The 13,418-nt window shown below is 40.0% G+C and overlaps 1 protein-coding gene across 1 annotated transcript; it reads left to right on the top strand.

Moving 5' to 3' along the window:
* The first annotated feature begins 430 nt into the window (after positions 1 to 430).
* LOC139953927 (gamma-butyrobetaine dioxygenase-like) lies at positions 431 to 11,459 on the top strand. The gene is made up of 5 exons (XM_071953535.1): positions 431 to 1,876; positions 3,242 to 3,347; positions 4,886 to 5,082; positions 6,392 to 6,558; positions 8,077 to 11,459. The coding sequence occupies exons 1-5, from the start codon at positions 1,320 to 1,322 to the stop codon at positions 8,244 to 8,246; spliced, it is 1,197 nt and encodes a 398-aa protein (XP_071809636.1). The 5' UTR covers positions 431 to 1,319; the 3' UTR covers positions 8,247 to 11,459.
* The last annotated feature ends 1,959 nt before the right edge of the window (positions 11,460 to 13,418 follow it).

Raw genomic sequence — 13,418 nt, 5'->3', positions numbered from 1 at the left:
GTTGAGCATAACACTGGTCTCCGCATTGGTCTTTGTTACCCGTAGGAGCACTGCATGATTTTACCGCTTTACTTAAATATGACAATTAGTTCGCTTAAAGGCAGTGGACACTATTGGTAATAACTCAATAAAACATTGTGAGAAACGGCTCCCTCTGAAGTGAAGTAGTTTTCTAGAAAGGAGTATTTTTCAACGAATTTGATTTCGAGACCTCAGATTTAGAATTTGAGGTCATGAAATCAAGCATTATAAGCACACAATTTCGTGTTACAAGGGCGTTTTTTTCTATCATTATTGTATCGCAGCTTCGACGACCAATTGAGCTCAAATTTTCACAAGTTTGTTGTTTTATGCATATGTTGAGATGCACCAAGTGAGAAGACTGGTCTTTGACAAATACCAATATGTCCAGTATCCAAAAAGTAGAAAAAAAGTAAGCAGGGGAAACATGCATAATTTGCATAAGTTAAAAATTACCGTTTTCCCCCAAAAATATGTATGCACACCCTTTACAAAGTAGAAATTTAATTTTTTTTTGCACAGGTGAAGCAATTTTGTCTAGGTCAAGCCATATTTTTGCTATATTTGACTAGACTACATCCTTATTTCTTCATGATCGGTCGTGCTGAACACAACAACCCATCAGAGACCATGGCGGATGATAGGCTGCGACAATGACAACGGCATAGGTTACGTGTTCGTTGTACGCCGAGGATATGCTGAGGATACGTTGAGGATACGTTGAGGATACGCCGAGGATACGTTGAATACGGCAGACATATGCAACGAATGCGTTAGGTATACGTTACTCATACTCTTGCATACGCTGTGATACGCTGTCAAGTGGGAAGTTGGACGTTCTTGGACTCTAACAATTTTCGAACTACTTTGTGCATACCTTGGCATAAGTTCAGGTGATACGCCACGGGCCTTAACATAACATACAATCCACCACCACTAAACACCACCACTATGACTTTATTTTGCTTTTTTTTATATGTTGGTTTGTACCGCACCATGAGCGTCATACCCGACGGACCTGAGCGCTCTATAAAGGGCCACTGTTGTTTTTACTATTTATACTATTATTAAAATCACAAGGTTACCAATTGTATGACAGTTCTATAGCACCCCCAGGTCTGTCAGATCATGGTCAGATTAGGCCCGGTGATTAAATAGTCAGACTGCTTATCCAGCAAAAAAGTTGAACTTTGAAGTAAAAGGTTTTATCCAAACAAAAACACAATCGACCGTCGTGACAACTCTCGGGTCTGACCTCACTGTTAGACAACAGCCCGGCAGGTATCACCTCCATCGCAATGGCTCCCAACGAGAACACAACTGATGATACAAAGCTGATCTCAAGAGAAAGACAAGATAATGAAGGGTGGTACAAGCTGTCATTCGACAATGGCTACATAGGTCAATACCCGTACGTATGGCTGAAAGACAACTGTCGCTGCTCGGCTTGTTACCAACCTTCCGCCTGGCAGCGTACATCCCATATCGCAGATCTGGACCCAGAGATTATTCCCCAATCCGACGATATCACCGATGGTGGTGCCGGGTTCAGAATCATCTGGCCCGGGGGCCATCGCAGTGACTTCCTGGCAGAATGGCTGAATCGTCAGCGCTTCTCGGAGACCGAAAAGGACTTCGTGGACGGACAGAAACTGGCGATATGGGGAGCAGAGATGGACACAGATGTGGAGAAATTCGACTTCAACAAGATTGTAACAAGCGACACCGAGTTGTATAACTGGCTGAGTGTACTGGGTAGTAAAGGGATGGCTATGGTGCAAGGGGCTCCGTTGAAGGTTGGAGCTGTTGGGCAGCTTGCCAAGAGGGTTGCTTACCTCCGAACCACGGTATATGGGTAAGTCGATAATTGATGATATGGATGTGTAGATACATAACTAGTGCAAAATACGCTGGGACCCAACCCCCATGGATGTTTAAAAGTGGACATCTTCTTGTCTGCTATCAGAACTGCAGAGAAGCAGGTTGAACGTTGTTTCCCGATGCATGTTTCCACCTATTTGCTTTTCTGCCTCCTTGACTGATTTCAGATAAGCCAATTTTACTTAGTTACTACACTGACAGTCCAAAAGTGTACATCTGCTTTTGGGGTTTTCTGAAAGCAGAAGTGTGGATTGAACGTTTTAGTTTAATCCACTTTTTTTACTCTTAAGTTAGCCGAAAAGCAGATTGGACGTGTTCTCACACGTGGGTCAAAAGTGGACATCAGCTTTTCTGGTTTCCGCAACACAAAATGCAGATTGAACGTTTTGGTTCGGACAATCCACTTTTTTTGCTCTCCTGTTTCTCGAGAACAGATTGTTCTCTTAGTTGTTTGCACAAGAACATTGTTTCAAGAAAAGTTGTTCTAGAACCAGGGATATTCTTTAAAAAATTACTGCATTTTTGTTTTTAGTTTACAAAATAGCTTGTTTGTTCAAATAACTTCCTTACATGCTGTTTTTTTAAAAGTCGTTTTAGCAAGAAAGTAAACAAGAATCTCCTTAATATCTAAGCTGTTAAAGGCATGGCCCCGACTTTATCTTGACGCTTAAAGATTCCAATAATATTTACCAACACTCCCTCCAAGATACAATTTTTGAAAAAACCCAAAGCAAAGAACCAAATTCTGAGACCTGACTCCCCCCCCCCCGCCAACGGCTTTTGCCAAGGAAATAAAAGGGTAGTGACGAGGTCTTAAACGGCCGTTTAAAACCGGCAGGGTCGTGGCCGTGCGATAATAGCCCTCGCCTTCGGCTCGGGCCTTTATCGCACGGCCACGACCCTGCAAGGTTTAAAACGGCCGTTTAAGAACAAGTCACTACTCTTTTATTCCCATTCGTAAATTCCGTTTTGGTTAAAAGGCGTAATAAAGTAGGAAACTCTGTAAAAACTTATCTGTTTTCTGACGTCTGAGCTCTGTACTAGTGGTGCATAATGAGACTTTTTTCGGATATGCACTCGTGCGCGTATAATGCATCCTCGTATCCATGGGCTACTGGCGCGGCGATATCAATCACCCCGGGGAACAAGGTTGTGCGCTAACCCGCACAATGCTATCCGAAAACAACCGGTTTTAAACAGCTCCAGCTGGTCATTATAAACCGTTTAAACACCCCCACGTGACACGCTCTCCACCAATAGATATAGCGAAACTGTCTGGGGTTATTTATGAATAAATATTATTTGCCAGCATTTGTTTTCTTCTTCAAAACAAAACTAGAGATACGTTCCAGGTGTTCAGCAAACTTGACGCTAGCAGTGTTGCTTTCACACCTAAATCTCTGGGACTCCACATCGATCAGCTCTTCTATGAATACATACCCGGTGTAAGTTTTAAATGATTTTTCTTTGATTTTTAACAGCGAAATACTCCCGTTTGAACTATTCATCACCTTCATCCCTAATGAAACAGTTTTACATTTAAGGGAGAAAGTGCTGTTACGTAAAGGCAGTGGACACAATTGGTAATTACTCAGCATTTATTAGCGTAAAACCTTACTTGGTAACGAGTAATGGGGAGCTGTCGATAATATAACACATTGTGAGAAACGGCTCCCTCTGAAGTAACGTAGTTTTCGAGAAAGAAGTAATTTTCCACGACTTTGATTTCGATACCTCAGAATTAGATTTCGAGGTCTCGAAATCAAGCATCTGAAAGCACACAACTTCGTGTGACAAGGGTGTTTTTTCGTTCATTATTATCTCGCAACTTCGACGACCAATTGTGCTCAAATTTTCACAGGTTTGTTGTTGTGTGCATATGTTGAGATACATCAAGTGAGTTTAGAAGACTGGTCTTTGACAATTACCAATAGTGTCCAATGTTTTTAAAACATTCCATCATAATGGTACTGTTAGCAATCACAACAAGAACAGGTGAAAGGAAAGCCTTTAAAAGTTATTTTATTTAAATAAATAAATAAAATAAAATATTAACAAAAACAATCATCAGACAGGCCCGATGGAAATGGTTTTTGACACTTTAGGCAGTATGACTCGTATTCTTAGAACTTCTAGTTAGACAACACTTTCTAGGTAGGCTTGTTTATACAACTCGGCCACTTTTTCATCTTATAAGTGGAAGCGGCGTCTATGTTAGTCTTGGTTTCAAGAACATTGGTGTCGCGCGGTCACACACAACCAACGTTCTAGTTAGACAACACTTTCTAGGTAAGCTGGTTATACAACAACACGGCCACTTTTTCATCTTATAAGTGGAAGCGGCGTCTATGTTAGGCTTGGTTTCAAGAACATTGGTGTCGCGCGGTCACACACAACCAACGTTCTGAAGGTGCTGTGTATTTCTGATTCCCTGATCCCATCCGGATAATGTCGTGGGGGGGGGAACGCTAGTCACAGCGCCCTCTATGTTCATTCATTACAAGCATGTACAGTTTGCCGTGCATAGATCGGAACGTTGGTTGGTTGTGTGTGACCGCTCAATACCAATGGTCTTGGAACCAAGACTACGTCTATGTTTGAACGGGGTATCACTGGATTTTGACGGCAACATAGCGCCCCGACTTGATAACTTTTTGAGATCGGGGTGGTCGGCAAGGTCTTCGTTAGGCCTGAGTCACACCAAACTAGTTCTGTGTAAACGGGGTGTCAAGCAAGAGGCAAATATATTACTCACTTTACCCATGACCAGGATTCGAACCCACACCCCGAGAACAAAACCACCAGAACTTCAATATGATGCTCCACACCACTCGGCAATGAGACCCTAAGAACTTGGGTACTAGTTATTCGTAATACCATCGAGGAAAAAACAAATAATTTGTTCTCCTCCGTGTCCATGGTGATACTGATGACTTCATTTAGACTTGCTTTGAACTCAGTCCAATATTTCTCATTATTTTAGATTCAAATGCTGCATTGTATTGAGCAGGCGGGTGAAGGCGGTGAGAACCAGTTCGTAGATGGCGTCAATATTGCAGAGCAGTTGAAACGAGATTATCCCGAGGAGTATCAAATATTACGCACGACGCAGATTGATTTCAGAGACGCAGGGGATGACCACCTCAGATACCATCTGAAAAGTAGACGTCCCATGATTCAGTAAGATAATCATTTCACCATTAAAGGGACTGGACACTATTGGTAATTATTCCGAATAACGATTAGCATAAATGATTGACGCAGGAGATTACCACCTCAGATACCATCCGAAAAGTAGACGTCCCATGACTCAGTAAGACAATAATTTCACCATTAAAGGGTCTGGACACTATTGGTAATTACTCCAAATAACGATTAGCATAAATGATTGACGCTGGAGATGACCACCTCATATACCATCCGAAAAGTAGACGGCCCATGATCCAGTAAGACAATAATTTCACCATTAAAGGGACTGGACACTATTGGTAATTACTCCAAATAACGATTAGCATAAATGATTCGTAACGAGCAATGGAGCGCTGTTGAAAGTATAAAGCATTGTGAGAAACGTATCCCTCTGAAGTATTAGAAAGATGTATATAATTATTTCTCAGTACAACTCAAATAATAAAAGTATTCAGCTGAAGCCTTTTATTATATTTATCTGAAAGCACACAAAGTATAATGCAACAAGGGTATTTTGTATTTCATTATTCTCTTGCAAATTTGATAAACAATTGAGTACAAATTTTCACGGGTCTGTTATTTTTGCATATGTTGGGTTAGCATACTGGTCTTTGACAATTACCAAACGTGTCAAGTACCTTTAGCTGTTGCGGTTTTTGATAGATATGGACGATCTCGTTCGCTTGTAATTCTGAAATATTGTTGTCAAGTCATAAAATAATTCCTCAGCAGAAGCTCATAGCTTCAGACCAACTCCTCCCAACTCTTACGTCAACCATGCAAACGGCATAATAATGGCGAATTGTGTGTAAACTTCTTCTGATAGCGCCCTCTTTTGAGTCCTCCTCCAGCCCATGTTAATTTCCCATATGGGGGACCTAATCTTCGGCGGACAGAATTCCCTGGGACAGGCCATTGATTTTTGCCAATTTCGAAATTGATTCAGTTGTCGTGTTTTGACCCGATTACGAATCAGCCATGGGTCCGGTTTTCTTCCAACTGGACCCTGTTCGGGTAAAAAAAAAACATTGACCCAGATATTATTAGATTGTAATAGATGATTTTTTAACGAATATTAATTGTGGCTTTTACCATTGCATCGATGTGTGCATTAGCGTTACTTCGAACCTACGACCCTTGCAATTCTAGAGCAGTGTCTTACAAACTAGACCACTGATATTGCAGTTCGAATCCTATGTTTTAAGCATCGAGTACCGCAAAGATTTAATAGATGTTAATCTTGCATCGGGGATAAAGAACGATTTTTTTTTATGTTTTTTGTTTTTGTTCTCGTGTATAGATATGACCGACATGGTAACTTCATGTGCATAAATTACAGTGATCACTGTCGATCAACTGAGCTATCTCTACCCGTAGATCAAGTCAAGAACCTCTACAAGGCTATAAAGGTGTTCAACAGCGTCATGTATCGACCAGAAAACGTCTTTTCCCACCGCATGGACCCAGGTAATCAAGTATTTTATCATTTATTGTTCCTTCTCAAGCAAAGAGCTTCCAGATGACCGGGGCCAAATTTCACTGCTCTGCTTACCACTGAATTCTGCGCTTACGATCACAATGTGAGACTTTGGAACGCTGGCAGCAGACTTACCAGGTAAAATTCCATTGTTTACGTAGTTCTGAGCATGCGCACATTGCCGAGAATAATGGATTTTACCTGGTAGGTCTGCTGCCACCAAGCGTCCCAAAAGTCTCCCATTGATGCGCTAGCTGTGTAAGCGTAGAATGCCTAGTGCCTTGAGTACGCACGCACACCAACACAAATCACCGCTAACCCGTAATTTAAAATACGCTTGACGTAAGCATAATTATCATTCCCTGCTTCCGTAAGCGCCGATTATTTGCTTACGGTACAAGAGCCATGAAACTGTGCCCTGTTTTCTTTCCATGACCTAGCCTCGTATCATGTTTTCTATTATTTGTGGCTCTGTGCTATTTTTTATTCATGTAATGGTTTAACTGTTTCAACTGTTTTGTTATTGGGACAATTAATAGTTTTGTAATCACTCCTAAAACTATTGACGTCAATAATACTTTGAGTTAGAAGCCTATACCAGCAGCTTTCCTACAGTAAAAAGCATTTTTAGAAATATTTCACTTAAAAATAACGTGGTATTATAAAAAAATATATCAGCTGTTGTGCTCCAAAGCATAGTGTGGGTTCGAATCCCCAGCCGTGACACTTGTATCCTTAAGCAAGACACTTAACCATTGCTTCGTCCTTCGGATGGGACGTAAGACCGTTGGTCCCATGTGTTGTGTAACGCATGTAAAATAACCAAGTGCACTTATCGAAAAGAGAAGGGGTTCGCCCCGGTGTTCCTGGCTGTGGCTGCTGTATGCGCCTAGGACCTTGTAAACCCTTATAAGGTGCTAAATAATTGGGTCTTAGAATTCATCACTGCTATAACCTATCTTTCTGAAAGTTTGTATAAACTCAGCGCCTCGAGTACCTTGTGTGGTAGATACGTGCGCTATATTATAAGACTTCGATATTTCTATTATTATATAATAGGTTTTCCCGGCCAATTTCAACAAAAAATCATTCAATTTCATTAACATGCGTTCAAATTCACGCATTTTCCCCTAATCCTCTCAAACTAGGGTTTCTTTTTAGCTCTTAATGCATTAAATTTTATTTTCGTGCACACATGATTGCATTTTTTCTCGTTCAGATCCGCGACAGTCATTCTATTTCATTTATAGGTATTCAAGACTTCACTTTGACCATTCCTAAGTTGAATTTCTACTACCTATTTACAATTGATGCATTCAAATATTAGGACTCACCGAAGCGAACATGATTTTGCTGCTAGTTTGAGTTTTCTTGTTCATTTATGTGCAACGAATTTCAACTTCTTTGCATTCAAATTAAAGATGAGTGCTTAATAACTGGGAATTACAGCGCAATATAAAAATCGATTGCCATTAATATTGTTATTAATTTTATTTTTGTTATTATAGGTGAGATCATGACATTTAGTAATGGCCGTGTAATGCATGGTCGCAGTGCCTTCAAGTTGACGAGTGGGAGTGGTTCAAGACATCTTGAAGGAGGTTACTTTGATTGGGATGAAGCTAAATCTGCATTGCGTGTACTCAGAGAGAATCTGTTTGGAGACAAAAGGCTTTAAAGGTTCTATGTTCTTTTTCTTACACAAAACCCAATGTCCACAGATTGTCATTAAACTTACACAGTTTGAAGTTAATGATAGTAGAAAGCTTCACGTAAAATATTACTTACTGAGGTGCTGTAGTTTTTGAGAAATGAGTAAAACAATGTCACAAAAATAATTAACCAGTTATGGTTTGTTATGGTATAATATCATAACTGCTTAATAGGTTTTTACATGCAAAAATAATGTTCGTTTCACTGAGACGAGAAATATTGTGTGACTTGTTTTACTCACTTCTCGAAAAACAACAGCACCTCAGTTAGTAATATTTGAAAGGAAGCTTTCCACTATCAATATCTTCAAACATAGTTGAATGTAAATCTTTGGACTTTTTGAAAAAGTACCCGAATCCTTAAGAAAAAACAAATAAGAGAGATGTATAAGAGATGTTAAATTTGTATCGGGGATAAAGAATATTAATTTTGGTTTTTACCCATACACCGATGTGTGTTAGCACTGTATACTCAGTACTTTCCCAAGTCCTTTGAACAAAATATCACAGGCATGTTACTCGGGTGGGATTCGAACCCACGACCCTTGCAATTCTAGAGCAGTGTCTTACCAACTAGACTACCTAGGTTGCCCGGTAGCTAGAGGCAGTTCGAATCCTATGTTTTGGCAGCGGGTACCGCAGCGATATAAGAGATGTTAAATTTGCATCGGGGATAAAGAATATTAATTTTGGTTTTTACCCCTACACCGATGTGTGTTAGCACTGTATACTCAGTAAGAGAGATGTAATCATGTTTAAAAAGATGCATTATTTCCAAATATTATGTAATTGAGTTTCCATATACCGTTCTTTTCATTTATACGTTTTTGCATATTTTGTAAGTGTCGTTATCTCCAGTAGTTTATTCGTCTGTCTGTACGTTTGTCTGTTTTTTGTAGTCTTTGTAATTTCCTAAGCATGTACCTTTGTTTATGCATTGTGTTTTGTAAAGGCAAGCCGCTACACAAGCTACCTGGCTTATTTTTTGGGCCTTCCCCCCACGCGCTTTCCCGCTAGTTTATTTTTTTCTGTCTTTTACATAAGTATACATTACAATGTAGTTCTGTAATTTTGGAAAGCTGCTTCTGGAAATACACTAGTTTATGTCAAATGAACTGATGTAATACAATTACATTGATATTTAAAAACTTAATGTATACAGGTTGAGTCAAAATTAAGTTGAAAGAGATTAATGATTTAAAGGGTGGACACTATTGGTAAATTCTCAAAATAATTAGAATAAAACCTTAATTGGTAACAAGTAATGGGGAGAGATTGATAATATAACACATTGTGAGAAACGGCCCCCTCTGGAGTGACGTAGTTTTCGAGAAAGAAGTAATTTTACCACGAATTTGATTTCAAAACCTCAGAATTCGATTTTGAGGTCTCGAAATCAAGCATCTGAAAGCACACAACTTCGTGTGACAAGGGTGTTTTTCTTTTATAGTTATCTCGCACCTGCGACCAATTGAGTTCAAATTTTCACAGGTTTGTTATTTTGTGCATATCTTGAGATACACCAAGTGAGGAGACTGGTCTTTGACAATTACCAATAGTGTCTAGCCTTGCTCACGGCAGTCGAATTATTCACTCCGAAAAAAGACCGCCGCTGTATAAAAACCCAGCCGTATTCACTGTGCGTAAAACCCACCCGTATTCACTGTGCGTAACATCGCACGACACGATGCCCCCGTACACTATCCGCATGCGGAGGCCGTCAGGCCGACAGCCTTGTAGGATCTGTGTTGAAGCCACTGACCTCATTACTATAATAAGCGAAGAGTTCCCACGGTCAGCTCATTACCATAATGCCCGCGAAAGATGAGACATGTCTACATCATCACACACCACCACCACGGACGCTCAGCGAGCATGATAGGCGTGTGTGATTGGACGTCAAAATGAATAATTCATTTGCCTCACATCCTGTGTTGTCTGATAGGTCTGACGAACGATATACATATTCATGAGCTGCATACTAGCATTTCCTAGAGCCCCCCCCCCCCCAATTTCGTCCACTATTGGAATTTTTTCAATACAACACATTAAAACGGGAAGATACAGACCCGACAAGGCTGTCGGCCTGACGGCCTCCGCATGCGGTTAGTGGTGTACGAGTGTGAACAGTATTCGTGCGATGTGACAGTGTGTATACGGGTGGGTCATTCGGTGTGATCGCACACATGCACAGGGTATATGGCGGGTGGGTTTACAGCTGTGTCTTTTGGGAGCGAATAATGCGACTGCCTTGAGCAAGGCTAAATAGTGTCCAGTGTCTTTAAAAACAAAACAAAAACTGAGCTCAAAACCTACAGTGAAGCACATTACAATCATTATTTCCCGCTTATCCGATAAGAAATAGGATGAAACAAATTGATAATTTACCAAGAGAAGTTGTGCAATTGTGTTTTGTGTCCTACAAAAAGTACCCAAACCCATTAAAGTGGGGTTAATTTATACTAGTCACAATTTCATACACTGTTTTTCTCAATAGAAAGAACTGTCAATCAACACATTGCCGATCATCTGCATGCTCGTACAATGAATTTTGACTTTGATATTGGTGAATAAACAGTAGATTTTTAGTCAATTTGGTAAACCACTCTCAAAAATTAAACCGAGCATACCTCAAGAAAACAATAATGAAGTGTTCCTAAATATTTGTTTGTTGGGCAAGAATTAGCAAAAGTTTGTTTAAAGGGAAGGCACACGTTTGGTAATTACTCAAAACAAATATTAACTTAAAAACTGACTTGGTAACGAGCATTGGAGAGCTGTTGATAATATAAAACATTGTGGGAAACTACTTCCTTTGAAGTTATGTAGTTTTGAGAAAAAAGGTTATTTCTCACTTAAATAATAAAATACTTCTAGCTAGAAGTCTTTTATTCTTATCTGAAAGCAAACAAATTCGCCCAACAAGGGTGTTTTTTCTTTCATCATTTTCTCGCAACTTCGTTGACCAATTGAGCCCAAATTTTCACAGGCTTGTTATTTTATGGTTATGATGGGATACAACAAGTGAGAAGACTTGTCTATGACATTACCAAACGTGTACCTTCCCTTTAAGTATCAAGGTTGTTAAAAGTGTGACACGTTGTCATTAAAGTATTAACAATATACACTTGAAAGTCTTTGTGGTCCTATAATTTGTTTGTTGACAATACAAAATAAAATCCCCCCAAAAGGTTTTTCTACTGCTGTGCTGGTTTTTATTTCCTGCAAATCAAGTTGCGCAGAGTTCGATAAAAAGGGGAGCAACAATAGCAAATGTTGAGGAAAAAAATGTTTTGAATAGTTATTTCTCAGTGTAGGCCAATAACCAATTCTGATTAATAGCCACAAGATAAACCAGAAATGGAACTGCTGGGTTCCCTGTATACATGTATTGCCGAATCAGAATCTTCTGAGAACTCGAGTCCATTCTCTTTCATGACAGCACAGCATAGTTCATGCACATCTTCGTCACAAGGGGATTGCCTTCCTGAATCAACATTCTTCCCTGGCAATTTCAACTCACTCTCTCTGAAAAAACATTGCAAGGTGAATCTTTGGTAGCAAACAGTTAGTCCTGACACGAATGTTTAAGCGTCCGGAGGGCACACGAGCATTCCTTGAGGGTCGAATGTCATCCTGTTGAAAAAATGAATACGAAAAAGGGAAAACTTAATAAGGTACTGTTATGCTTTTACACTAATAAAAGTCACATAGGCTAATCAGTGTGGACAGTCTCTTACACTGTGTGCACAAAAAATCATCATACACAGATTCAGGAAATTGCAAACAATCATTAAGATCTGAAATTAATAGTTTTATTTAAGAGTTTTCAGAAAGGTCCCAAAGGGTTTATGCAACATGAAGACTGCCTAGCTAAGTAAACAAAACTGAGTTAAGTTTATATCCAAAAAGCCGCCATCGAAATTAATTTACTTTACTTCTAGCTACGGTTTGCCTATTGGCTTTGCCAAGTCAAATGACAATTTCTGCAGAAATTCACATTTTTCATAGTCTCTGAAATTCCTGTATCACTAAACACATTCTTTACAACTGAGATTAGTCTCTTTGTGAAGCTCTACTAAAAGTGAAGTTAGGCCACCACAAACAAAAGTGATTAAACATTTTCACAACTCCCGGGGGCCTGTAAAATCGGGGCAGGCAGAGTGGCCTCTTATGCCGTGCTCTAGCGTCGCCAGCCCCCCCCCTACTCTGCTGCATGCACCGCATTGCTGCACTACACTTGTCGGAGTAATTAACTCTATCAAATTATAAACTTTAAGTACAATGTTAAAGAAAATAAACACAGAAAAAGTACAATAACTTACTCAAAACTATGCCTGGACACTTACACAGTACACGATGATTACAGGCTTCTTTAAGTTTAAACAGTTGTATTTCGTCTTTCCAATCTCCTTGACGTTGTTCTGAATGTGTGCTATGATAACAATGGCGGCGCCCATGACGACGACACTGCCTGCTTCCAATAGAATCCAGAATTATGTCGTGCGCACGAGATAATATGTCGTGCGGACGAGATAATTATGTCGTGCGCACGAGATAATATGTCGTGCGCACGAGATATTATCTCGTGCGCACGAGATAATGTCCCTTAAGGGGCTGCGTACAATGGCTTTAACATTATATGAAGAGTTTTTTCCTTGCGGCAGTGTACGGACTTTACAACATCGCGATCGACATACAGACAGCTTGACGTCTCCCTTCCTCCTCACGCATGGCATTGTACATGTATGGTGTGTTTTTAAAAACAGTTCTGAATTTACATAATTATCCTTGCTGCATGAGTTTAGCGTTGCGGCGCCGGCTAAATAGTGGGAGTTAAAAAACGATTTGTTGTAAAGTGTTACACATTTTAACTCAGGGATTTTAGGGGTAAATTAAAGATAGGTATTATGTTACAACCAACGTTCGAAAAGTAAGGGTGCTATAGAATACTCCAGCACCCCCTTCATTTTTGGTAGGGGTGCTGCATCACCCACAGCACCCCCCGTTCTCGCGGGCCTGCTGTAAATCTACACTCATAAAGTAAGGTGTTTTTGTGGCTATTCACAAACTAGAAAATCATCAACCAGCTTCCAACCAATGACAGCAAAGTTGAGAACAAACAACGGCAGTTGCCA

Source organism: Asterias amurensis, chromosome 22 (genome assembly GCF_032118995.1).
Source record: "Asterias amurensis chromosome 22, ASM3211899v1".
In the NCBI taxonomy this organism is placed as follows: Eukaryota; Metazoa; Echinodermata; class Asteroidea; order Forcipulatida; family Asteriidae; genus Asterias; species Asterias amurensis.
Note: the sequence above shows the minus strand (reverse complement) of the source record. Positions and strands in the feature narration are given on the sequence as shown.